This window comes from Nyctereutes procyonoides, unplaced genomic scaffold (assembly GCF_905146905.1).
Source record: "Nyctereutes procyonoides isolate TBG_1078 unplaced genomic scaffold, NYPRO_anot_genome, whole genome shotgun sequence".
Classification (NCBI taxonomy): Eukaryota; Metazoa; Chordata; class Mammalia; order Carnivora; family Canidae; genus Nyctereutes; species Nyctereutes procyonoides.
This window is the reverse complement of record NW_026575135.1, coordinates 51,465,420-51,493,130: the sequence shown is the minus strand read 5'-3', so window position 1 is coordinate 51,493,130 and position 27,711 is coordinate 51,465,420. Positions and strand designations below refer to the sequence as shown.

General features: G+C 39.2%; 1 protein-coding gene across 1 annotated transcript in view; it reads left to right on the top strand.

The window, feature by feature from the left end:
• DDX46 (DEAD-box helicase 46) overlaps nt 1–27,711 on the top strand; it is a 73,672-nt gene continuing 45,961 nt past the window's right edge. The window contains exons 1-12 of the mRNA XM_055302262.1: nt 1–169; nt 3,292–3,480; nt 6,121–6,264; nt 11,822–11,918; nt 15,221–15,386; nt 17,697–17,848; nt 19,429–19,542; nt 20,146–20,311; nt 21,023–21,143; nt 22,692–22,867; nt 23,803–23,924; nt 27,098–27,176. Coding sequence (XP_055158237.1) covers nt 153–169; nt 3,292–3,480; nt 6,121–6,264; nt 11,822–11,918; nt 15,221–15,386; nt 17,697–17,848; nt 19,429–19,542; nt 20,146–20,311; nt 21,023–21,143; nt 22,692–22,867; nt 23,803–23,924; nt 27,098–27,176 — 1,543 coding nt within the window. The 5' untranslated portion in view covers nt 1–152. The remainder of the gene's footprint in view (nt 170–3,291; nt 3,481–6,120; nt 6,265–11,821; nt 11,919–15,220; nt 15,387–17,696; nt 17,849–19,428; nt 19,543–20,145; nt 20,312–21,022; nt 21,144–22,691; nt 22,868–23,802; nt 23,925–27,097; nt 27,177–27,711) is intronic.

Genomic DNA, 27,711 nt, shown 5'->3' with positions numbered 1-27,711 from the left:
TGGCCGCTCTGGGATGGCCGCTGCAGCTGTCTTTGCTGCTCCCTCTTAGTGCTGCTACTCGCCGGGCTGGCCGAGGGCGGCGCGGCCTCCTTCTTTGTTCGGTTCTTCCGCACGTCGTCCCGAGGGGAGCCGCTGTCGGCGCGGGCGGCACCATGGGCCGCGAGTCACGGTGAGACGGCGCGCCTAGCGGCCGAGCGGCGGGCGGCGTCCTCCGGGTGGGGGAAGAGGCGGGAGTTGAGGTGGCGGCGGGACCAGGCCTGAGCCGGTGCAGCCCCACGTGCGGCCAGCGCGGCCCGGGGCCCCCGGAGGGGCAGGGGGGCCTCGGCCGAGAGAGTGGCTGTCCTTGGGCCGGTGACGGTCACTGGGTTCCCAGCACTGCCATGGCCCGTTGCAGCGCCTGGAGCGGAGCCGCCCCTCCCGGGGGTCAGTGATGGGCACCACGTCCCGCCATTCCCGCGGGGCCCACCGTAATCCCGCAGTCACTAGTGATCCCAGTTGAAGTTCTTAGCACTTCGCGTTTGCCACGTTTTCTGGGCGCCTGTTGCTGTCTATTTTAGTTCTTTGTGCGTGTCTCGTATTTTCCCAAGTCAGTCGAAAGGAGCCGAAGACTACATATTTTTACATCACCTACAACATTGAACACGACTAGCCTTTTAAGCAGGTTACAGTACATGCTTGTGGCATGGAGATTATTTCGCAGATAGATATCATATTTCTTTATTAGGTGTTTTCTATCCTATTAAAATTGTGGATTGGGGGGGAGGTCTTACTAGAATTATGGTATCTCTTCAAAACTTTAGATTGTTACGTGGTTTGGGACCTTGAGGCTTTTATCTTAGAGATGAATGTTTGCTGTGTATTTAGCAGTGAGTGAAAGGTCCTTTTTATCTGAGATATAAGTAATAAGTAAAGTAATAGTAGTTTATTGAACTACAGTGAACGTTCAGGGAAATGGACAAAGCTTAAGGATAGAGAGCGGGATGAAAATTTAACAAATCCATAGTCTGTGTAACCATCACCTGGATAAAGAGAATTTCTTTGTTTACAGAGAATCCCCGTGAAGATCTTCTAAAATTTCCTTGAAGGCATTGCTATTTATCTGGCTATGCAGACCAGGAACCTGGAAGTGATTATTTATTTGATTCATTTTTCTCTCTTAACTGTCTAAACCCAGTAAGATTCTACACTCTGTTTTCACTCTTGCTCTCCCTGACTTAATTCCAGCCCTAATCATTTAGTACTCAGAATGCTACACTTGCCTCAAATTATCTTCCTGTGATCTTGCTCTTCTAAAAATTCCTCACACTGCCGCCAGAGTGATACTTCTAGAATAAAGATTATGCCATTCCTCTCTTTTCATCTGCATTGATTCTCATTGACTCCAGGATGAAGTCAGACTCTTCAGCAGAGCCTTTAGGGCCCTTCTCAAGGAAGCCTCTTATAGCCCCCCCACCCCCCTTGTGCTCTAGGTTAATTCGAGAAGTTATGAAAGGCTCAGAGGTGGGATGGAGCAAGGTGTTAGAGAAATAAGAGCTAGTTTGCCTACATATATAGGTGTCATGAAGAAAAGTGGTAGGAGATAGGTTCTGGAAGGGAGTTGGGTCCAGAATGTGAGTGGATTGTAGATTTAGTTTTGAAGGTAAGAATTTGAGAGTCTTTGAAGGTTTTGAGTAAGAAATGTGTACGTATGTTAATATAATGTGGTCAGACCTCTGTTTTACAAAGATTACTGTAGCAGCAACGAGTAAAACATTTCAGGGAAAAGGGAATAGAAGTAAGAAGACAGAGATCTTCTAAAATGTCCTAACTAGAAAGCTCTGATGTGGAATAGTGACAGTGAGAACTCTGAGGAGTTGATAATAGTGTGCAGAGAATTTACAGAAGTGAAATTGGTGATACTTCATGTTCTATTAGTTGTGTAGAATGAGAAAAATACTGAAGGTAACTGATATTTTGAGCCTACTGACTGCAAGTTGGGATGATAAATGGCTTGGGGAGGCAAAGGTAGTAAGTTTGGGTTTTACACACTGAATTTCAGGTGCTTGAGGGATGATGTGGTGTGCTTATTCCCTAGCCATCTTATCCATGTTTATTGCTTTAAGTAACCTTTGTATACTGATGATTCCCTTCATCAACTCTGGACTCGCGTTGCAACTACCTACTTACATATCCATGGGAATGCCTAATATCCTGATTCCCACCCACCCCCCAACATGTGTTCCTTTAGGCTTCCCATCTTAATAAATAGCAATTTTATCTTTCTGCCCAGTCCAGCCACGTAGCTCAGAAACACTCATGAATTCTCCCTTGCTGTCACGCTTGGCATTGAATTAATCCTTAAATCAGGCAGTTCTAGTTTGAAAATCTCTAGATTTTGACACTTCCTAGAAACTCTCCACCTAACATTCGCATCCAATCCACCACTTTCTTACTTGGATGATTGTGTTAGCATTCTGCCTGTTTTCCCTGCTTCTGCCCTTGGCTTCAATTTGTTCTCCCCTCAGCAGCCAGACCAGTGCTTTAAAAATATTACTGAGGTAACATTACTTCTGCACTTAGAATCTTCGTAACTTCTCAACTTACTGAGAGTGAAAGAAAAAATCCTTAGAATCGCCTCTAAGGCTCTACAGGGCCTTCCATGTTTGGCTGCCCTACTGTATCTCTCACCTCATCACATGGCACTCTCTCTTGGTTGTTGAGCCTTAGCCACATCTGCCTTCCTTGAGCACACCAGTTTCTTGAGCACACCAGTCAAGCTTCCTCCTCAGGGACTTTGCATTTGCAGTACCTTTTGCCTGAAAAGTTTCTCTCCCCTGTATCTTCAAGGTTCCTTTTATTTTCTTCAAACCTCTGAAATATCTGTTGATTGGCAAGTTTTTCTCTTACCACCTGGTATAAAATAGCAAACCTCCTGTGCCCCATCGTCTCTCTCTTCATTTACTCTGATGTGTTTTTCTCCATAGCACCACATGATGTATTGTGTATTTATTGCTTTAGTTGTCTCTCATCTCTTCATTTACCAGAATGCAAGTTGCTTAGGGCCCTAAGGCAGGAGTTTGGTCTATTCTAAAATTTTTGCTGTTCTTGCTTCCTTTTCAGTATAGTTTTTTCCTGTCTACACAGACTGTAGATAGCTACAGGGGTCATTCCTTTCCCCAGATTTTAAGAGTTGATGAATAAAAAGTCATTTCAGTGTTTGTCTGTTAAGATCTTTCGGGGAAAATCTGAGTAATTAAATATAATAGAAGCTACCTGTGTTTGCTAAACTTAATCTTGAACTTAACATTCTAGCCACTATCGAAAGCGATCGGCATCAAGGGGGCGCTCTGGAAGTCGTTCTAGAAGTCGCTCACCCTCAGACAAAAGAAGTAAACGTGGAGATGACAGACGGTCTAGAAGCAGAGATAGAGATAGAAGGAGAGAGAGGTCTCGTAGCAGAGATAAAAGAAGATCTCGGTCAAGAGACCGGAAGCGCCTGAGGTAAGACTAGTTTCCTAAAAATGATAAAGTGGGCCTTCTCAGGTAAATCAGGCTTCTTCAAAAGTGGAATTTAGTGGCCCCTTTGTGGGCATTCTCCTTAAACCCAGTTCATCTGATGAGGTCCAAAGGTGATTTGCCTGAAGCAAAGACTATTAAACGGTGTTGTAAGTTTGGAAACGTTAGGCTATATTTCTTGTAATCCAAAGAGAATCCCCAGAGTCCCCTGAGAAAGGTTTTATTTTATTTTATTATTTTATTATTATTATTTTTTAAAGATTTATTTATTTATTTATTCATGAGAAACACAGACACACACACACACACACACACACACACAGAGAGGCAGAGACACAGGCAGAGGGAGAAGCAGGCTCCATGCCAGGAACCTGATGTGGGACTCGATCCCCGGTCTCCAGGATCACACCATGGGCTGCAGGCGGCGCTAAACCGCTGCGCCACTGGGGCTGCCCTGAGAAAGGTTTTAAAAACAAGTGAAAGGTAAGGTAATATGTCATCAGGGCTGTTCTGTTCTAATTCTGTCCCAAGAGAGCTGACCACTGTGTTCAGAACAGCCACTGTTCTGAGGCAACAGGAGAAGGAAAAGGGCAGAGTCATCTGCAATCCCTGTTTGCTGTTTAACACTTTAAAGAAAAATGGGGGGTCCCTGGGTGGCTCAGCAGTTTAGTGCCTGCCTTCAGCCCAGGTCCTGATCCTGGAGTCCCAGGGTCAAGTCCCGCATTGGGCTCCCTGCATGGGGCCTGCTTCTCCCTCTGCCTGTGTCCCTGCCTCTCTCTCTCTGTTTCTCATGAATGAAAAAATCTTAAAAAAAAAAAGAAAAGAAAAAAAAAAAAAAAGAAAAATGGCTTTTTTAAAGCTTTTTATTTTTAAGTAATTTCTTTACCCAACATGGGCTCAAACTTATAACCCTGAGATCAAGAATTGCATTCTCTACAGACTGAGCCAGCTAGGCCCACCCGGCCCACCTGGCCCACCCACCTCCCACTTTTTAATTTCTAAAAAAATTCTATTTATTTTTTTTAAAAGATTTTATTTTTAAGTAATGTCTGCACACAATGTGGTGCTTGAGCTTGCAACCTCAAAATGAAGAGTTGCATACTCTACCAACTGAACCAATCAGGCAACCCTGTTTGACACTGTTTTATTTATTTATTTTTTAAGATTTAAAAAAAATTTTATTTATTAGAGAGAGAGAGAGAGAGAAAGAAAGAAGCAGGCTCCATGCTGGGAGCCTGACGTGGGATTCCATCCCGGGTCTCCAGGATCACACCCTGGGCTGAAGGTGGCACTAAACAGCTAAGCCACCGGGGCTGCCCTTGGTAGTTTAAAAAACTATTTTAGATTTAAACAAAAGAACCTCCTAATTTTTATTTTACTTTCACTTGCTTACATATTCCTACGCATCGGTCAAGCAACTGTAACCTTTCTAGCTGTTGAAAACATTGTAAATAAAAATAATCTTCCTCACACCAAAAAATCATTTGATAAGTTTCTTATTATTATAATAGGAAATAAGACAAAGTTATACATGTGCTATGAACTGATCACAGAAAAAACTGTCTTTTTCAAACATCGGAAGAAGAAATTGAAAAGGTATTACAGGGTACTCAGGGAAAATACTCATTTATGAAAATGTGCATAGTGCTAACTTAGTTTTGTATCATGTGGTGCCAGGAACAGTTTCATAAAATTCATTCATGTACTTGTTAAGTGAAATTGATTTTTTGGGATTTGGTCTTTGACTTTCAGGAGTGAAAGTAGAATCACAAGAAGAGCAAGAAGGATTTTGAGATTATCTAAGTGAATTCTCCATATTATATAGATGAGGAAACTGTGACCCAGAGAGTTGATCTGCCCTGTGTCATCTCACTGTCAGCTCTAGAATAGAAATTGTTTCCTAGTCTTTTTTTTTTTTTTTTAAGATTTTATTTATTTATTCATGAGAGACACAGAGAGAGGCAGAGATACAGGCAGAGTGAGAAGCAGGCTCCATGCAGGGAGCCTGATGTGGGACTCGAACCCAGGACTCTAGGATCACACCTGAGCTGAAGGAGGCACCAAACTGCTAAGGCACTCAGGCATCCCTATCTCCTAGTCTTAATTTCTGTGATCTTTCCTTTTTTTTTTTAAGATTTTATTTATTCATGAGAGACACACAGAGGCAGAGACATAGAGGGAGAAGCAGGATTCACGCAGGAAGCTTGATGTGGAACTCGGTCCCAGGACCCCGGGATCACACCCTGAGCCAAAGGCAGACACTCACCCAGGCGCCCCTTCTGTGATCTTTCCATAGCCCCATTGTGCCCATCCTTATACTTAGGTTTTGGCTGACTGAAATTTGGATTTTCTACTATAGACCATAGATTTTAAAAAGATTTATTATCACAGATTTGCTGTTTTTCAACAAATACCATTTTGGCATTAGTATTGTCATTTTTTTCTTTAACCACTTGTAAGAATTGGCTTTACTTGTTCCTTGTTTATCTGACTTGATGGTTAATTGAAATCTCAGCCTTTAATAATGGTAATAGTTAAAAGGCTTCTTTCAATACGGGACAGAACCATTATCTGAAAGAAATTCTACTTGGTTCATAGAATGAATGAAAAGTGTCCTCCTTTTAGGCGTTCCAGAAGTAGAGAGAGAGACAGAAGTCGAGAGCGAAGAAGATCTCGAAGTCGAGACAGGAGACGCTCAAGGAGTAGAAGCCGAGGCCGGCGATCCAGATCCTCCAGTCCTGGCAATAAAAGCAAGAAAGCTGAGAATAGGTAATGTTATTGTTGGACCATATCTCTCCTGCAGTTTGGGAACTGACTCTTCCTTATTCTTTCCTTTTTTAAAAAATTTTATTATTTATGAGAGACAGAGAGAGGCAGGCAGAGACATAGGCAGAGGGAGAAGCAGGCTCTATGTGGGGAGCCCAATGTGGGACTCGATCCTGGGTCTCCAGGATCACGCCCTGGGCTGAAGGCAGACGCTCAACTGCTGAGCCACCCAGGAGTCCCTCCTTTTTTTTTTTTTTTTTTTTTTTTTAATCTTTATAGATAATTACTCATTTTGTCTCTTATGAACTGTTGGTTGAATTTTTAATTATAAAGCTTATAATTCTATTGAAAAGTACTAGGTTCAATTAGTTTTAACATTCATAATATATTCTTTTATTTAATATCTACTGTTAATGGTCAGGAATGTCTTGTTTTTTTTTTTTTAATATTTTTTTCTTTATTTATTTATGATAGTCACACAGAGAGAGAGAGAGAGGCAGAGACACAGGCAGAGGGAGAAGCAGGCTCCATGCACCGGGAGCCCGACGTGGGATTTGATCCTGGGTCTCCAGGACCGTGCCCTGGGCCAAAGGCAAGCGCCAAACCTCTGCGCCACCCAGGGATCCCAGGAATGTCTTGTATAAATATCTTTGTAGGAACTCTTTTTTCCTTTTTTTTTTAATTTTTGTTTTTTAAATATTTTATTTGTTTATTCATGAGAGACACAGAGAGAGAGAGGCAGAGACACAAGCAGAGGGAGAAGCAGGCTCCACGCAGGGAGCCCGATGTGGGACTTGATCCCGGGACTCCATCACGCCCTGGGCCGAAGGCAGATGCTCAATCGCTGAGCCACCCAGTTGTCCCTCTTTTTGCTTTAAAATGATGATCTTAGCATTTCTGATGTTGGTTGACAACTTTTTAACTCAGGATGTGCATTGCTGAATTGCTCTTCAGGATAGGTGTGAACTTTGCTTGTGTTAAGTTAAATGTACATGTTTCCTTAGGATGCTAGTACCATTCAATTTTGAGAGATATATATCTGTTAGACATAGTATGTTTATCCTTTATGTTTCTCTTTTCAGTGGTTTGTTCTTTGCCTGTTTCTAAAGTGGTGACATAGGATAGTTGATATAGGAGTTTGTTTCTGTTTTCTCTATATTCCTCTTATTAATCATGAGTTTTCCTCATGTCATTAATTTTATTTTATGAATTTTTTTTATTTTACCAAGATTGGTATAATAATGCTCACTGAGATTATTTTGAATTAAAAATAAAATATAATTCAGAAAAGTGAATGAAATAAATGTGCAATCTATTAAATAATTATAAACCAATATCCATGTAACCATTACCAAGGATAAGAAATACAACATGTATCTCCAGAAGCCCTCCATGTCCCTTCTCTAACTCAGCTCTCTACTACCCCAGATAAAACCACTCCTGACTTTTTTTTTTTTAATTTTTATTTATTTATGATAGTCACACACACGGGGGGGGGGGGGGGGCAGAGACATAGGCAGAGGGAGAAGCAGGCTCCATGCACCGGGAGCCCGACGTGGGATTCGATCCCGGGTCTCCAGAATCGTGCCCTGGGCCAAAGGCAGGCGCTAAACCGCTGTGCCACCCAGGGATCCCTCTGACTTTTATACTCATAATTTCTTAGTATTTTTTTTTATAGTTTTACACCTGTGTTTACATCTGGAAAAAGAATTGTTTAGATTTATATCTTTTTTAACATTACCTGAATAAGTCACATATTCTTTTGTATCTCTGTTGATTATTGTTTGAGACTTATCTGTGTTGCTTACAACAGTTTATTTTCATTGCTGAATGCTATTCTGTGGCATAAATATACCACTGTTTATCCATTCTACTGAGGTAGGTGTTTGGGTTAACTTTTTGGCTATTGTGAACATTTTTATATATGTGTCATAGTATACATGTGCATGAGTTTCCCTAAGGTGTATATATAGGAGTGAAATTATTTGGTCGTAGAATAAACACAGCTTCATTTTTTCTTTTTTTTTTTTATTTATAAATTTTTATTTATTTATGATAGTCACACAGAAAGAGAGAGAGAGGCAGAGACACAGGCAGAGGGAGAAGCAGGCTCCATGCACCAGGAACCCGACGTGGGATTCGATCCCAGGTCTCTAGGATCACGCCCTGGGCCAAAGGCAGGCGCCAAACCGCTGCGCCACCCAGGGATCCCTTTTCTTTTTTTTTTTAAGATTTTATTTGTTTGTATGAGAGAGAGAATGAGTGGGAAGGGTAAAGGGAGAGGGAGAAGCAGATTCCTGCTGAGCAGGGAGCCCAGTGGAGAGCTTGATCTCCTGGAATCATGACCCAAACCGAAGGGAGACACTTAACTGATTGAGCGACCCAGGTGCGCTCCCCCCCCCCTTTTTAAATTTATTTATTTGAGGGAGAGAGTGAGTGTGAGCACATGAGCAGGGGGAGGGACAGAGGGAGAAGAATAGAGACCCTAGTAGGCTCCCTGTTGAGTGCAGAGCTCAAAATGGGCTCCATCCCAGGAACCTGAGATCTTGGCCTGAGCTGAAATCAGGAGTCACTCACTCAACCAACTGAGCCACCCAAGCACCCCAACATACCTTCATTTTTACTGTGTAATCCCAAATGCTTTCCAAAGAGGGCATACTAATTGTACTCCAGTGAATAGTGTGAGACTTGTGTTGCTCCATACCCTTCCCAATATTTGGTATTGCCAGTCCTTTTAATTTTGTTAATTGGTTATACATGTTATACCAGTATTGTTGTGCTTTTAATCTGTATTTCTCTGATGACTAATGAGGTTGAACATCTCTTCATATGTTTATTGGTCATTCGGATTTCTTCTTTTCTGAAATATGTTAAAAATCTTTTGCTTCTTTTCCTGTTGTAGGAGGTTTTTGTTGTTTTAAAATACTCTGGTTGTTTGTCATTTGTATGAATGGCACGTATATTCTCTTACTCTGTGGCTTGTCTTGTCACTCTAATAATACTTCTGGTGAACAAAGACATATGAAAGAAGAAATATTTCTCAGTTCATGTTATGTATTTAGAAGAAAGTAGATATTAAAGCCTGACAAGGGCAGTATGAGAGAAGAAAATTAAAGTCTATAATTAATCTAAACATAAAAGTTATTATACCGAATCCAAAAATATATAAAGAAAATAACTATGAACTAGTTAGATTTATTCCAGGAATGGATGGTTGATTTAACATTAGAAAATAAATCTCTTTAGGGGTGCCTCGGTGGCTCAAGTTGGTTAAGCTCCTGCCTTCGGCTCTGATCATGATCCTAGGGTCCTGGGATCGAATTCTGCATCTGGGTTCCTGCTTTGCAGGGTGGTGTGTGTCTGTCTGCTTCTCTGTCCTGCCCCTCCTCTTGCTTGTGCTCTCTTTCAAATGAAGAAATAAAATCTTTAAAAAAAAAAATCAGTGTAATTCTTTATTAATAAGATTCAAGGTGTGCTCGCGTCAGCAGCACATATACTAAAATTGGAATAAGATTCAAGGAGAAAAGTCATGGTTATCTAAGTAGATTTAGAAAAAGCTTTTCTTATTAACTTCAAAATATATTCATGTTTAAAAGTTCTTAGTGTACACGAATAGAAAAGTGTTTCACAAACTGATTATAAAATTAGAAATGCAAAGGCATAAAGAATCTTAAAGAACAAGAGAGGAGGGCTACTAGATATTAAAACTTGTCATACAATTGTAGGAATTAAGTGTGGTTTTAGTAAGGATAGACAAATAGATCAGTGGAACCATATAAAGAGCCCAGAAACAGATCCCCACATACATGGTTATTTAATAAAAGACAGCAAAGAAAGCGTAATTAGTGGGAAAAAGTTCTTTCAATAAGAAGTACTTGGTGGGGGGGCACCTGGGTGGCTCAGTCGATTAAAAGTCATACTTGATATCAGTTCAGGTCTTGATCTCAGGGTTCTGAGTTCAAGCTCAGTGTGGAGCCTACTTTAAGAAAAAAGTGGTACTGGGGACATTTGCTACCATATAATGAAGTAGGATCACCTACCTCATTCTGTACAAAAAAGCAGGTTAAAGACCAAATTCAGGGATGCGTGGGTGGCTCAGTGGTTTAGTGTCTGCCTTCTGCTCAGGGTGTGATCCTGGAGTCCCAGGATGGAGTCCCACATTGGGCTTCCTGCATGGAGTCTGCTTCTCCCTCTGTCTGTCTCTGCCCCGCTCTCTGTCTCTCATGAATAAATAAATAAAATCTTTAAAAAAATAAAGACCAAACTTGATGGCATAATTGTAAACTATTTAGAAGTCTGTACTAGAAAATGTCTTCTTTACTTCTGGATGGCTTCATCAAATCTGGAAAGTGTAAAATGTACCAAATTTAAAGGGGGAGAAAAAAAAGACTGAATTGATTGCTTTCAAATTATTTTTTTTAAGATTTTTATTTATTTATTCATAGAGACACAGAGAGAGAGGCAGAGACACAGGCAGAGGGAGAAGCAGGCTCCATGCAGGCAGCCCGATGTGGGACTCGATCCTGGACCTCCAGGATCATACCCCAGGCCGCAGGCGGCACTAAACCGCTGCGCCACAGGGGCTGCCCAGAATTTTTTTTTTCTTATGAGATACCACACATAGGGGTGAAATGCAAGGCTTTGGGGGTTTTATTTTTAATTGTTTTATTTTTAAAGATTTATCTATTTATTCATGAGAGACACAGAGATAAAGAGACAGAGACACAGGCAGAGGTAGAAGTAGGCTCCCCACAGGGAGCTGATGCAGGACTCGATCCTGGATCCCAGGATCACGACCTGAGCTGAAGGCAGGCACCCAACCACTGAGCCACCCAGGCGTCCCATGCTGGGGTTTTAAACATTATATATTAAATTATCGTACAGAATGTTAATGTTTTCTTTTTTTTTATGATTTTATTTATTTGTTCATGACAGACAGACAGGCAGAGGCAGAAGCAGGCTCCATGCAAGGAGCCCAATGTGGGACTCAATCCCGGGACTCCAGGATTATGCCTTGAGCCAAAGGCAGGCACTAAACCGCTGAGCCACCCAGGGATCCCCAGAATGTTATTGTTATCATAAATTTCTTCATGTGTTAAATTTTACCTCTCAAATTTTTATGATATGTCTACTTTTTCTTGGCCAAATTGCCAAATACTTAATAATATTTGCAATTAATGTTATAGGATTAAATTTTCAACTTATTTCCAAGGTGATTATTAATATAAAAGTTAAGTTGACTCTTGGAAGTTTCTTACCTAAAAAGTAAAATGCAAGTCTTTAAATGTATTTTATTTTATTTTATTTTTTTTGAGAGAGACTTTGTGTATGTGAGCAGGGTATGGGAAGGGGCAGAGGGAAAGAGAATCTTAAGCAGGCTCCATGCTCAACACAGAGCCTGTCGTGGAGCTTGATCCCACTCTTCTGAGATCATAACCTGAGCTGAAATCAAGAATTGGACACTTAACTGACTGAGCCACCCAGGCGCCCTCTATAAATGTATTTTAAATGTGAATTTAAAGCACAAATAGATAATGTTTCTTTCTCTCTTTTTTGGTAGGTCTAGATCCAAAGAGAAAACAGATAGTGGGGAAAGTTCTAAAGAGAAGAAAAAGGACAAAGATGACAAGGAGGATGAAAAAGAAAAAGATGCTGGCGTATGTTTACTAACATGAATAATTGTATAGTATCAAATTTGTTTCTGTGATCACAAACTGTTGGGGTTTTATTATTGCTATTGATTTTATTATTTTATTTTATTTTGTTTTTTTTTAAGTAGGCCCTGCATCCAACATAGGGCTTGAGCTCACAACCCTGAGATCAAGAGCCATATGTTCTACCACCTGAGCCAGTTAGGTGCCCCTATATATTTTATTTTTATTTAATTTATTTTTTCTTAAAAGATTTTATTCTTTTATTTGAGAGAGAATGAGAGAACACAGCAAGGGGAGAAGCAGAGGAGGAGGGAGAAGCAGACTCCCTGCTGAGCAGGGAGCACAACGGGGGCTCCATTCCAGGACCTCAAGATAATGACCTGAGCCAAAGACAGATGTTTAACTGACTGAGCCATCTAGGTGCCCCATTTTTATTTTTAAAAAAACGATAACTTATAAAGAAAGAAACAGGTTAAGGAAAGAACAGTGAAAGCTGTTCCCATTAGAAAATTTTTTTCTCAAAAATCTTTCATGTCTATATACATTATCTGTTTTTACTTAACAAAATGTGACCGTAACATATATACTATGCTATACCTTGCTTTTGTTCTGTTTTTTTATTTATTTTTATTTATTTATTTTATTTTATTTTATTTTATTTTATTTTATTTTATTTTATTTTATTTTATTTTATTTTATTTTATTTTTATTTACTTATGATAGTCACAGAGAGAGAGAGAGAGAGAGAGAGAGAGAGAGAGGCAGAGACACAGGCAGAGGGAGAAGCAGGCTCCATGCACCGGGAGCCCGACGTGGGATTCGATCCCGGGTCTCCAGGATCGCGCCCTGGGCCAAAGGCAGGCGCCAAACCGCTGCGCCACCCAGGGATCCCCTTTTTTTTTTTTTTTTTTAAATTAAAAAATCTCTACTCCTGATGTAGGGCTCAAACTCAACCCCCAGATTAAGAGTTGAGGCTCCACTAACCCAGCCAGGTGCCCTGCTTTTGTTTATTTTTAAATTAACGCATTATTTTATCACCACATAAGGTCTGAAGAAGAATAAACAGCAGTAGACCCAGTATCCAACTTAAATAGATTGCCACACTGTTTTATTTATTATATGTTGGAGGTCTGTCCTCTGTAACTGCATAAATGATATAGCTCAATGTTTTTAATGTCTGCATAGTGTTCTATTGAAACAATGTAGAGAAATCACCTTTGATGGGATGGATATTTAGGTTGATTCCAGGCTTCGTTATGAATAGTACATGAATCCTTTTACGCATGTCTTTTGTGATTATAATATAGGTACATTGGTATCAGTGAAATGGCTTTATCAGTGTGTTGCGTTTGATGTTTTAAAAAATAGCATCAATTACCCTCTAAAAGATTTGTATACTTTTTAAGAGTTTATTTATTTATTTATTTTAAATTTTATTTATTAGTGAGAGACACAGAGAGAGAGAGGCAGAGACACAGGCAGAGGGAACAGCAGGCCCCATATAGGGAGGCTGATGTGGGGCTCGATCCCAGGACTCCAGGATCATGCCCTGAGCTAAAGGCAGGCGCTCAACTGCTGAGCCACCCAGGTGTCCCTTAAAGTTTGTTTATTTAAGTAATCTCTACGTGCAACGTGGGGACATTCAATGTGGGGCTAGGCTACTCTTGCCACCTCAAGATCAAGAGTCATGTGTTCTGACTGAGCCAGCCAGGTGCCTTAAGTTGTTTTTTTTTTTTTTTTTTTAATTAAGTTGGAAATTTTAATTCCAGGGTACTTAACATCCAATGTTATATTAGTTCCAAATCACCATTAAAATTGTGTGGTAGTGGGGATCCCTGGGTGGCTCAGCGGTTTGGTGCCTGCCTTTGGCCCAGGATGAGTCCCGGGATCTTGTCCCATGTCGGGCTCCGACATGGAGCCGGCTTCTCCCTCTGCCTGAGTCTCTGCCTCTTTCTTTCTCTCTCTCTATGTCTATCATGAATAAATAAATAAATAAAATCTTAAAAAAAAAAAAACTCAGGGGAAAAGCTTTAAAAAAAAAAATTGTGTGGTAGTGGATGCCTAGGTGGATCAGTGATTTAGTGCCTGCCTTTGGCCTGGGGTGTGATCCTGGAGTCCTGGGATTGAGTCCCACATAGGGCTTTCAACATGGAGCCGCCTTCTCCCTCTACCTCTGTCTCTGCTTCTCTCTCTCTTTCTCTCTCTGTGTCTCTCATGAATAAATAAATAAAATCTTTAAAAATAAAATTGTGAGGTAAATTTTCCTGTTTTTTTCATATATATTTTTTCATATCTATAATTATGGCATATGTAAATTATTTTTTAAAAATTTTATTTACTTGAGAGAGAGAGAGAGCAGAAGCTGGGGGAGGGTCAGAGGGAGAGGGACAAGTAGACTCCCCGTTGAGCACTGAGCCTGAAGCAGGGCTTGATCCCAGTACCCCAAGATCATGACCTGAATTGAAATCAGACACTTAACTGATCTAGCCACCCAGGTGTGCCAGCATATGTCAACTTTTTTTATTTCTATGATGCTTAATCATTAAGTTCCTGCTTATGGCTGTGAAAATGGTTTGTTGTCACCTTTTCAGAGTATTATTAATCATCTTGATAAGGTCTTTAGAATGGCTGTTTTTAGGAAACCTCCACCTAAAGACTAAAAGACCAAAACTTTTTAATCATGTTAATAAATCGCTTTCACTGACTCACTTATTTGTAATAGAAGATTTCTTTTTCGTGGAGGAAATTTTGGAGTTTAGAGGATTTAAAGTTGAGAATAACTAATAACTGGAATTTTGCTTGTTAATTTATCTAGTGTCTAGTTTGAGAAAGAAAGTGAATTCATGTGTGTATCTAGCTTTTAATTAAAATGTGATTAGTTTATTGTCTTTGAAGTCTGCTTTCTTAGTTGTAGATGCCTTTTTAAAAAGATTTTATCTATCTATCTATCTATCTATCTATCTATCTATCTATCTATCTATCTATGACACAAAGAGAGAGAGGCAGAGACACAGGCAGAGAGAGAAGCAGGCTCCATGCAGGGAGCCTGATGTGGGACTCGATCCCGGAACTACAGGATCACTCCCTGAGCTGAAGGCAGTAATCCCTGTTGTAGATGCTTTTTATTGTGATTTCATTTTGCTGGTATATTTTAAAAGATGTGTGATCTAAATCTGTTCTAATTTGAAGAATTTGTAAAAACATCTGTTTTCCCTTTTCCTTTTTTATAATTTGGACAATTTATTTGGAATGTCCCTGGAATAAAGTTAATCTTTTTTTCTCTGTATCTCTCATTTTCCCCCAAGAATTTTGATCAGAATAAGCTGGAAGAAGAAATGAGAAAGCGAAAAGAAAGAGTTGAAAAGTGGCGAGAAGAGCAACGTAAAAAGGCCATGGAAAACATAGGAGAACTGAAAAAGGAAATTGAAGAGATGAAACAAGGGAAAAAATGGAGTTTAGAAGATGATGATGGTATATTCATTTGTTAGACTAGTAGCCTATATAACAATTCATGTAGAATATTCTAGAAATATGAGTCATATTTCATGCTGGGAATTTTTAGGCCATTTTTTACTGTGCAAATATATAACATTTTAACCATTTTTAAACTTTATTTATTTATTTTTAAAGATTTTGTTTATTTATTCATGAGAGACACAGAGAGAGAGGCAGAGACATAGAGGGAGAAGCAGGCTTCCGGCAAGGAGCCTGATGCAGGACTCAATCCTGGGATCACGCCCCGAGCTGAAGGCAGACGCCCAACCACTGAGCCACCCAGGTTTCCCTAACCATTTTTTTAAAAAGATTTTATTTATTTGAGATAAGAACATGAGCAAGGGGGTGGGGCAGAGGGAGAGGGACAACAGAACTCCCTATTAAGCAAGGAGCCCGAAGTAGGGCTCGATCCTAGGGCCCTGAGATCATGATTTGAGCTGAAACCAAGAGTCAGAAACTCAACCAATTTAGCCACCCAGGTACCCAGATTTTAACCACTGTTAAGTGTATAATTTTTTGGCATTAAGTACATTCATGTTTTTTTCATCATCCATCACCACTGTCCATTTCCAGAACTTTTTCGTTACTCCAAACAGAAACTGTACCCAATAAAGATTTTTCTTTACTTTTTTTTAAGATTGTACTTAAAAAAAAAAAAAAAGATTTTATTTATTTATTCATGAGAGACACACAGAGAGAGAGAGAGGCAGAGACACAGGCAGAGGGAGAAGCCGGCTCCATGCAGGGAGCCCAGTGCGGGACCCGATCCCGGGACTCCAGGATCACACCCTGAGCCAGTGGTAGACACCAAACCACCAAGCCATCCAGGGATCCCTCAAGATTTAAAAAAATTTTTTAAATAATCTCTATACCTGATGTGGGGCTTGAACCTACAACCCTGATATCAAGAATCACATGCTCCACTGACTGAGCCAGCCAGGTGTCCCTGTACCCAATAAAAATCAATTCCCCATCTTGCCCTTCTCTCTACTTCCTATCTCTGGTAATATCTATTCTATGAATTTGCCTATTCCAGGTACCTCACATAAGTGTAGTCATACATTATTTCTGCTTTTGCATATGGACTTATTTTATTCACTGTTATGTCCTCACGGTTCTTCCATGTTGTAGCATGTATCAGCCTCTCATTCCTTCTTTATGGCTGAATCATAGTCCATTGTGTGTATAATACTACATTATGTATACCTTTTTTTCTGTTGGATATGTGGGTGGTTTCACCTTTTGACTTTTGTGAATAATGCTGCTATGAATATAGTGCAAATATCTCTTTGAATACCTGCTTTTGGTTCTTTTGGATATATACCTAGAAGTAGAATTACTGGATTCATATTGAGCTATTAAATCTCTTGTAATATTTATTAATATGTAAATTGTAGGTCAGCGTTCTATATTTTTTTTAAGATTTTATTTATTTATTCATGAGAGACACAGAGAGAGAGAGAGGCAGAGACACAGGCAGAGGGAGAAACAAGCTCCATGCAGGGAGCCTGACATGGGACTCGATCCTGGGATTCCAGGATCACGCCCTAGGCTGAAGGCCGGTGCTAAACCGCTGAGCCACCCAGGCTGCCCCTAGGGCAGTGTTCAATAAGGAATTACTGATTTTACTTTAGACTGGAGAGTTGGGTTCTTATGGGCATAGTCAATAAATAGCTTTTAATTTTTTACTACAAGTAAGAATGTTCGTAATGAAGGTAAATTAAGGGTATGTTTTTAGGTCCTTCCTGATTTTTCATAACTTGGAAGTATTTCCCTATCATATCTGATTTTGATTTTTAGGTTTTAGTGAAGTAGGCAAGTATGAAATTTTATAGGAAAATGGAAATTTGCTTCATTTTTCTGTGCAAAATACAGTGAATTTTTCAATTTTTGTGAAAATTTCACAGAGTGGTTTAAATAGATGAAGGAATTGTATTCTTAAGGGACAATGATGTCTTAGTTATGTGAAAAAAAGATTATCTTGAAATTAAAATGTGCTATTTTTTCCTGTGATTTTAAAAATAGGTAATTGAAAGAAAAGAAACCTATAACTTAGGAGTTTTTAGTCTTTTTTTCAGTTTACCTTATAGTTTATTATTATTACTACTTAACACTGATAATATGTTTTATTTAGAAACTCATAAATGTATTTGCACTGCAGTGTACCTGGGTTGATTGGAAGGGAGGTTGTTTGTGCAGTGAGAGAATCGGTAGTGGTGGGATGCAACCTGAGTATGAAGTATTTCCTTTGAAAACGTCTACAGAAAAGTGATTCTGCCATTTTAGATGATGAAGATGATCCTGCGGAAGCTGAAAAGGAAGGAAATGAAATGGAAGGTGAGGAGTTAGATCCATTAGATGCTTACATGGAAGAAGTAAAAGAAGAAGTAAAGAAGTTTAATATGAGAAGTGTGAAAGGTGGTGGGGGAAACGAAAAGGTAGGTCATTTTCTCTTATTTTTATTTTATTTTTTATTTTTTATTTTTTAAAAAAATTTTTATTTATTCATGAGAGACACACACACAGAGAGAGGCAGAGACACAGGCAGAGGGAGAAGCAGGCTCCATGCAGGGAGCCCGACTTGGGACCCGATCCCAGGTCTCCAGGATCATACCCCGGGCTGCAGGCAGTGCTAAACCACTGCGCCACCAGGGCTGCCCTTCTCTTATTTTTAAAGATTTATTCCTAATTGGGTAACTTGAATTATTGTAGTGACCTACTAGGGCTGGCTTGCCTAATTTTAGGAAATTATTTCCTCTTCCATCTCAGGAATGCCAGTACTTTTTCTCAGTACTGCAGATACTTGAGAGTTTTAGCTATAAGCATTCTTTGAGAATTAATTTTTTTTTTTAAGGATTTTATTTATGATAGAGAGAGAGAAAGCATGTATTGGTGGGGAGGGCCGGAAGGAGAGAGACAGGCAGATTCCCTGCTGAGTAGAGTCAGATGTGAGGCTTAATCCAAGGACCCCAAGATCATGACCTGAGCTAAAGGCCAAGGCTTAACTTACTGAGCCACCCAGGCACCCCTGAAAAGTCAGTCTTAACACCATCATCTTTATTTGGTATTTATGCTTGCTGTTGACTTCTCAGTAGGTCCTCTCCACATTTTTTCTTTTTTTTTTTTTTAAGATTTATTTATTCATTCATGAGAGACACACAGAGAGAGAGGGAGGCAAAGACACAGGCAGAGGGAGAAGCAGGCTCCATGCAGGGAGCCCGATGTGGGGCTTGATCCTGGGACTCCAGGACCAGTGGCCCAACCGCTGAGCCACCCAGGCGTCCCTTGTAGTAGTTTATTTTTTTATTTTTTTATTTTTTTTCCAATTTATTCATTAGAGACACACAGAGGCAGAGATGTAGACAGAGGGAGAAGCACGCTCCATGCAGGGATCCCGATTTAGGACTGAATCCTAGGACTTCAGGATCACACCCTGGGCCAAAGGCAGGTGCCAAACTGCTGAGCCACCCAGGCGTCCCCCTAGTAGTATTTTTTAAATGAACTATGTTACATAATTAGATTTTATATAAAATGATATAAAATGATAAAAAACTATTACACAGTATTAAATAAAAACTATATGCTATATAATGCAGTTACATTGCATTTTAAAATTTAAACAAATTCATAAAGAGAAAGCAGACTCCTTTTGTCTTTTTTTTTTTTTTTTTTAAGATTTTGTTTATTCATGAGAGACAGAGAGAGAGAGAGGTAGAGACACAGGCAGAGGGAGAAGCAGGCTCCATGCAGGGAGCCTGATGTGGGACTCAATCCCGAGTCTCTAGAATCATGCCCTGGGCTGAAGGCAGCGCTAAACTGCTGAGCCACCCGGGTTGCCCTCCTTTTGTCTTTTTTGTCACTTAAGTTAATTAAGTTAAGTTTTGTCACTTAACTAAATTAAGTTAATTTAGTAATTAAGGTAATTCAAATTATGAATTGTGATAGTTACTGTATTTCATTTGCACACAATTTGTTTTTCATTTTTACAAATACTTTATATATTCCTCTTTCATTTTAGAAGTCTGGGCCTACAGTCACCAAAGTTGTCACTGTTGTAACAACCAAAAAAGCAGTGGTAGATTCTGATAAGAAGAAAGGTGAACTGATGGAGAATGACCAGGATGCCATGGAGGTAATTCTTCATTAATTTTGACTTTGTTCATACTATACTAGAAGTTATTTATTAGAAAGCATTGATGGAGATGTACTTTCTAGTTACAGAAACTTCTGTTAAGAGGAATTCTTGCTATTCTCAACTGCTTTGTTGCTGAATATCCAGTGAATAGAACATTCTAGTATCTGACCTTTTTCTTCAGAAAAGAGGAAGCACTTTTTGCTTCCTCTCTGCCCCTCATCAGCTCACCTCAGGCATATAGGGTGGGAGAAGAAATAAAGTGACAGAATGAATTGAATTTCTTCCTATTAACCTGCATTATAAAGATTTGTGTGGAGAGAACTATATCAAAACTTCCTTAAAGCCATATTAGAAATATTTTGTCATTTTAGCTTTATGCTGTCATTAGGAGTTTCTGTGAGGGCCAAGAAAAAAGAATAAGTTGAAGAATTCAGAATGTAAATAAGTAAAAGCCAAAGAATATTTTCTAGGACAGGAGAATTTTCTTTATTTATTTATTTAAATTGTTTTTAAGAGATGAAGATTTTAAAATCTAGGAATATTGCCTCCCATAAGGTGAAATTAGTATTGGATTTAGCTTTTTACTTCTTTTTTAAATAGTATTCTTCAGAGGAGGAAGAAGTTGATCTTCAGACGGCTCTTACAGGCTATCAGACAAAACAGAGAAAGCTTCTAGAACCAGTGGACCATGGAAAAATTGAATATGAACCATTCAGAAAAAACTTTTATGTTGAAGTTCCAGAATTAGCAAAAATGTCTCAAGAAGGTAAAATCCTTTTATTAATGTATTGGCTGTTGTGGAATAGAGAGGGATATGCTTTGCTTTGCTCAGGAGGACTATGGATAGGTGTGTGTTGATGCACTAGCAGAGTCATTTGCATAGCTTACCTGAAGAAGTGAGAGAGGAAACTAGATCTCAAGAAGTCATTCTAGAGAGTATGAGCATCATCTCCAAAGATTCAGACCAGTCAAGAATCAGTGTAGCTTTGATTTTAAAAAATGAGAGTAATTAGTTTGGGTCATGTAGTTGAGATTTTTAGGGTTCAGAGTACTCTTCATTTGAAGTTACCAAATGAATTATTGTTAGTGTTTAACCTTCTAGGATATGAGCATTAGGAACCAATGTGAGTCTGTATAATACTGGTAGAATAAGGATAATCTGGGCAATTCTTGCTTGGAGAAAAACTGTATTACCTGCCAATCATTGTTTGTTATTGATGTTGCAATATAAGACATAATAAAAGCCATATTATAGAAATTGGAGTATTTCTTTTTGTTACCAGTTAGTGTAGCACTGATTGTATTAACCCTCCCTGAGCTGGTCAATACTTGGTCCTGTAGCTTTCTGCAGAGTTAATCTTCAGTAGCACTAAAAAAAAAGAATTGAAGATTCTTAATCTTACCATGCCTGAGTGAAAAGTAGAAGGCATTAATGGAACAATATTTAACAGTTTATAATCTGGATTTTGTTTTGTAGAGGTAAATGTATTTCGGTTGGAAATGGAGGGCATCACTGTCAAGGGAAAAGGTTGTCCCAAACCAATTAAATCTTGGGTCCAGTGTGGAATTTCCATGAAGATCTTAAATTCTCTCAAAAAGTAAGTGGTTAGCAATTATATACATATTTTTCTTTCTTTCCTTTCTTCCTTCCTTCTTTCCTTCCAGATTTTATTATTTATTTGAGAGATCACAAGAGGGAGCTCAAGAGTGGGGGGAGGGACTAAGGGAAAGGGTGAAGTAGACTTCCAGCTGAGCAGGGAGCCCAACATGAGGCTCAGTCCCAGGACTCTTGATCCAAGCTGAAGGTAGGCACTTAACCAACTAAGCAACTCAGGCACCCCATCTACATTTTTCTTTTTTTTTTTAAAAGGTATTTATTTATTTATTTATTTATTTATTTATTTATTTATTTATTTACTTACTTATTTATTTATTTATTTATTTATTTTTCATTCATTTATTTATTTATTTATGATAGTCACAAAGAGAGAGAGAGAGAGAGAGAGAGGCAGAGACACAGGCAGAGGGAGAAGCAGGCTCCATGCACCGGGAGCCCGACATGGGATTCGATCCCAGGTCTCCAGGATCGCACCCTGGGCCAAAGGCAGACGCTAAACCGCTGCGCCACCCAGGGATCCCTCATCTACATTTTTCAATGTCTTAGTATTCATAGTGGCTCTTTTATACAGTTAACTACATTACATTTTTATTCTTATAGGAAAACTTACTATTTTTTGTTTTTAAGATTTTATTTACTTATTCATGAGAGACACAGAAAGAGGCAGGCTCCCAGCGGGGAGCCCAATGCAGGACTCGATCCCAGGACCTCGGGATCATGACTCAAGCCAAAAGCAGATGTTCAACCACTGAGCCACCCAGGCATCCCTTACTATTTTTTTCTTAAATACCTTTATTGAGATAGCATATACCATGTTATGAAGTATACTCTCTCAATGTACAGTCCAATGATTTTTAGTATACCTACGGAGTTACACAGTCATCACCATAATCTAATATTAGAAAATGTCCTTATCCCAAAAAGAGGCCTATATCCATTCACTTCTCCCTTCTCTTTCTTTTTTTTTTTTTTTTTTTTTTACTGGGCTCCCCGGCGTGCCTGCCTGCTGGCCCGGCCCTGCTTTGCGGGAGCGGGGGGCAGGGGGGCCTCCCTTCTCTTTCCTAAGCAGCCACTAATCTGTCTCTAGATTTGTCTATTCTGGACGTTTCCTATAAATGGGATTGTACTAATGTAGTCTTTTGTCACCAGCTTATTTATTTATTTTTTTTAATATTTTATTATGCATGAAAGACAGACAGAGAGAGGCAGAGACAGGCAGAGGGAGAAGTAGGCTCCATGCAGGGAGCCCGATGTGGGACTTGATCCCGGGTCTCCAGGATCACGCCGTGGGCTGAAAGAGGTGCTAAACTGCTGAGCCACTTTGGCTGCCCAGTCACCAGCGTCTTTAACTTAGCATAACATTTTCAGTGTTTATCGGTGATGTAGAATGCTTTAATACTTTATTCCTTTTTGGCAAACAATATTTCATTGTTATGAATATACCACATTTGGACAACTTTATTTTGGGACTTTGGGAGATCCAGAGATCTCACTTTTTATCTTGTCTTCCTTTGGTTTGCTTTATAAGGCATGGCTATGAAAAGCCCACACCAATTCAGACCCAGGCGATTCCTGCTATAATGTCCGGACGAGATTTGATTGGTATTGCCAAGACAGGAAGTGGAAAGACCATTGCTTTTCTGTTACCCATGTTTAGACACATCATGGATCAGAGGTCATTAGAAGAAGGAGAGGGGCCAATAGGTAAAATTCTTTTCATTAAACTATTTCTTCAGGTAACAACTTTGTTGTCAGTTAATCAGAAAGACCTGATACTTTATAATGTTCTATTATATCAATAAAGATGTCTTTATGTACATTTCCTTTATAAATTTGGCACTTTGGGGCTGATTTCCCCTTACCAGCAGGTGGAGTGAGAATCTTCAGAGCTCTGGAGTGACATCTCAGAAGTACAAAAACAGCCTCTCCTGGCACAGCTCAATTTTTAAACTCTGACTCGGCAGGTAGACTCCTCGTGCATCTATCTGTTTATTTATATTGAGGTTTGTGCTTAGCGAGTATCATGGATCAATGAACTCAACGTAGAAGACTGTAGCGAAATATATTTTCTTTTTACTTTTGGTCTTAAAAGGCTATATAGTGCCAGCATTTCATTCCGGATTAGGTCTTCAGATTCATTTCTTCATTCATTTGGTAGAGATCTGTTTTGCACATTCAAGTAGGGTTTTGGAAATTTGTTCAGGTCCTTTCTTGGAAAAAGAGGGCACAACATATTCCTACTCTGTCTGTGCCCCTCAGACCAAGGTTGTTTCCAGAAGCCACGGTATGGCTCTGCAGCACAGTGAGTCACTTGATTATCTTTGCTCTGTGATTTGCAGTTGAGAATGATTTGCATTCTTTTCAACCAAGTATTTTCCTGATGACTGAGTGAGGCATTTAACTCTCATTTATCTTTTCTATAGCATGTTTTTAAAATCTACTTAAAATTATCATACACCACAATTTCTACTATTATAAAGCTTTTGAAATAGTTTTCAGAGGTCCATAAAACATGTGAAAACAAAAACAAACATTAGACTAAGAAATCTGAATGTTATTGCAGAGGTTAAATTTAACACTTTTAAAGCATAGCTTGTAGAATTTTGGTGGTTAGGCTTTTGACATATTTATCTTTTCAGCTGTCATCATGACTCCAACTCGAGAACTGGCTTTACAAATTACTAAAGAATGTAAGAAGTTTTCGAAGACCCTGGGACTTAGAGTGGTTTGTGTTTATGGAGGAACAGGAATCAGTGAGCAGGTAGTTATAAAAGGAACATTTGGTTTTTTCATTATTTAATAATGTAAATGTGATTTGTTTTAGTGTTTTGTATAGTCCTTGCTTTTATTTATTCATTCATTCATTCATTCATTTTATATTTTGCAGAGAGAATTGGGGAGGGGCAGAGGGAAAGGGAGAGAGAGAATCTTAAGCAGGCTCCATGCTCAGGATGGAGCATTTTGCGGGCCTCCATCTCATGACCCTGAGATCAAGACCTCAGCCAAAATCATGAGTTGGTTGCTTAATTGAGTAAGCCATGCAGGCACCCCCTTTGTATAGTGATTGCTTTTATTTGTTTATTTTTGTTTATTAATTTTTTAAAGGATTTTATATATTCATGAGAGAAGCAGAGATACAGGGAGAAGGGAAAGCAGGCTCCATGCAGGGAGCCTGATGTGGGACTCGATCCTGGTACTCTGGGATGATGCCCTGAGTCAAAGGCTCAGCCACTAAGCCACCCAGGTGTTCCATATACTGATTGCTTTTAAAATCTTAAAAAATAATGAGGTAGGAAAATAATAGGATGAATTATGCTAATGTTATATTTTAGGATCTTGAGTCTTTCTTTAAAAATATTTATTTTTTTTTAAATATTTAGTTTAGAGAGAGAAAGTTCAGGTGGGGAGGGGCACAAAGAGAGGGAGAATCTTTTTTTTTTTTTTTTTTTTAAGATTTATTTATTTATTTATGATAGAGAGAGAGGCAGAGACACAGGAGGAGGGAGAAGCAGGCTCCACGCCGGGAGCTCGATACGGGACTTGATCCCGGGACTCCAGGATCGCGCCCTGGGCCAAAGGCAGGCGCCAAACCTCCAAGCCACCAAGGGATCCCTGAGAGGGAAAATCTTAAACAGACTCTGCACTGAGCTCAGAGCCCACCGTGGGGCTCCATCTCATTTTCCTGAGATCATGACCTGGGCCGAAACCAAGTGTTGGACACTTAACTGACTGTGCCACCCAGGCGCCCAGGATTTTGAGTCTTTTTTTTTTTTTTTTTTTAAGATTTTCTTTCTTTATTCATGAGAGACACACAGAGAGAAGTAGAGACATAGACAGAGGGAGAAGCAGGCTCCCTGTGGGGAGTATGATGTTGGTACTCGATCCCAGGACCCCGGGATCATGCCCTGGGCTGAAGACAGATGCTCAACTACTGAGCCACCCAGGTGTCCCTTGTGTCATTTTTTTTTTCCTTGAGTCATTTTTATACCTTGTTTTTTCTGTTCCTCTTTGTCTTTCTTTGCTTTCTTTTTTTCATTTTACAGATAAAGAAAAGGCCAGAAAGGTTAGGTACATTGATCAAAGGTTTTAGGTTACAAATTAGTTTGTTCTAGACCGTAGGCCTTCTGCATTCTAGACCAGCATTTATTTTCTCTAATTCAAGTGACATCTTCAAAACGTAGTGATGAGGGCAGCCCTGGTGGCGCAGCAGTTTAGCGCCGCCTGCAGCCTGGGGTGTGATCCTGGAGACCCGGAATCGAGTCCCGTGTCGGGCTTCCTGCATGGGGCCTGCTTCTCCCTCTGCCTGTGTCTCTGCCTCTTTCTCTGTGTGTGTGTCTCTATGAATAAATAAACAAAATCTTAAAAAACAAAACAAAAACGTAGTGATGAGTGCTTTGTGTTATATTAGTTTTATCTGTATCCTTAAATAATTTCAGCCAGAATTATTTAATCATTCGTTTACTCTCTTTACTTTGACATTTCTTTTTTTTTTAATTTATTTTTAATTTTTTATTCATTTAAGAGAGAGATTGATAGTATGAGTGGGAGTGGAGGAGGGGCAAAAAGAGAGGGAGATGCAGACTCCCCGCTTGGTTGGAGAGCTCAGTCCCAGGACCCTGAGATCATGACCGTAGCCCAAGTCAGGCACTTAACTGAATGAGCCACTCAGGTTCCCCTCTCCAAGTGTTTCTTTTCTTTTCTTTTCTTTTCTTTTCTTTTCTTTTCTTTTCTTTTCTTTTCTTTTCTTTTCTTTTTTTTGTAAGATTTTATTTATTTATTCATGAGAGAGAGAGAGTCAGAGACACAGGCAGAGGGAGAAGCAGTCTCCATGCAGGGAGCCCGATGTGGGACTTGATCCCGAGTCTCCAGGATCACGCCCTGGGCTGAAGGCAGTGCTGAACCGCTGAACCACCCAGGCTGCCCCTCCAACTGTTTTCTAAAGAATGATAGTCATTAGATACTTCGCTATAACTAGAAGGAGGAAAAAAAAACAGGTTCTATGATCAAGTAAATTTTGGAAATATCACATTATGCAGTGTTAAAGTAGACTTTTTATTCTGCAGGACTTCTTAGTCTTTAATAATGAGTATGTTCTGTGATACTAGAAGAATGGGATAAATTGATATATATATATATTTTTAAGATTTTATTTATTTATTCACAAGAGACACAGAGAGAAAGAGGCAGAGACATAGGCATAGGGAGAAGCAGGCTCCTTGCAGGGAACCTGATGAATAATTCGATCCCAGGACCCCGGGATCACGCCCTGAGCCAGAGGCAGACACTCAACCACTGCGCCACTCGGGGTCCCTAAGTGATATTTGCTGAACTTATTTAAACGCAAAGTTCTTTCTGAGGAATATTTGCTGTTGTTGAGCACTTTATGTTTTCTAAGCTCGTCTTCCTTGGTTGTTTTGATGACATTTTATTGTAAGAAATAATATTTACAAAAATAACTTGATACATGCATGAATATTATATTTATATAGAAGCCAAAAAAAGTTTTATGATTTCTAACACATTCTCTTCTTTCCATTCTATTTCATTTTTAAAACCCTCGTTGCGACTTACATAATAATTCACTAGTGGAAGCAGCTCTCTACTGAAAATCATTGGTCTATATAATCGCTTTAAATACAACTCTCTCATGTTCCTTTCTTGATTTTGAGGAATCAGGTCAAATTAAAATTGGTAAAATTATCTGGTTTACATGGATTTGAAAGGTACAGCCCTGTGTGCTCATGTTGCCACTTCCTCTTCCTTCAGTAGTGCTCTAGCATTCCAAAGAACTGAGCAGGAAGCTTTGGGGTCTTTTAATCAGTCCTCACTGTCTTTACCTTATGGAGCTATACAAGGATCCTGGGCAGTATTTTCAGATCTGTTTAAATAAGAATTAGTGATAAATAGACTGTAATATTTAATCTTTTTCATTAGATTGCTGAGCTGAAAAGAGGTGCTGAAATTATTGTTTGCACACCTGGTCGAATGATTGACATGTTAGCAGCTAACAGTGGTAAGTCACGAGTGTTTTTTTTTGTTCTCATTTCTCCTTTTTGAATTCTGTACATTTTTTGTTAAATCAAAGCAGATACAAGAAATCACTAAAGTGGTTTTATATTTCTTCTTAAAGCTGTAATATCTTAAAATTTGTATTGCAACACATTTGTTGTTGTGAGCGTTCATATTGGAATTTAATTTACAACTTCTTTTGGGAACTAACTCCATCTGATCTTTTTAGCTCTTTAACATGGATTCTCAATCAAATTTTGGCCTAGCTTTGCTTTTAACAGGGGAGGGGTTTGGACTTTTTTTTTTTTTTTTTTTAAATTCTGAACTTTAGACTTTTTCCCCCACAGGAGCTAGTATTTTCTTATAATACTGGATAAATTAAGGTATTGCAGCTTCAAGAAATTTTATCTTTTATAAATATTGCATGTTTTTTAGCTCGTATGTTGTGCTTTGTTAAATTATTCCCTATCAAAACTGTTACTAAACTGTTGACATTATTTAACTTCTGTGGAGAAAGGCCCTTCAAGATTTATAGAACT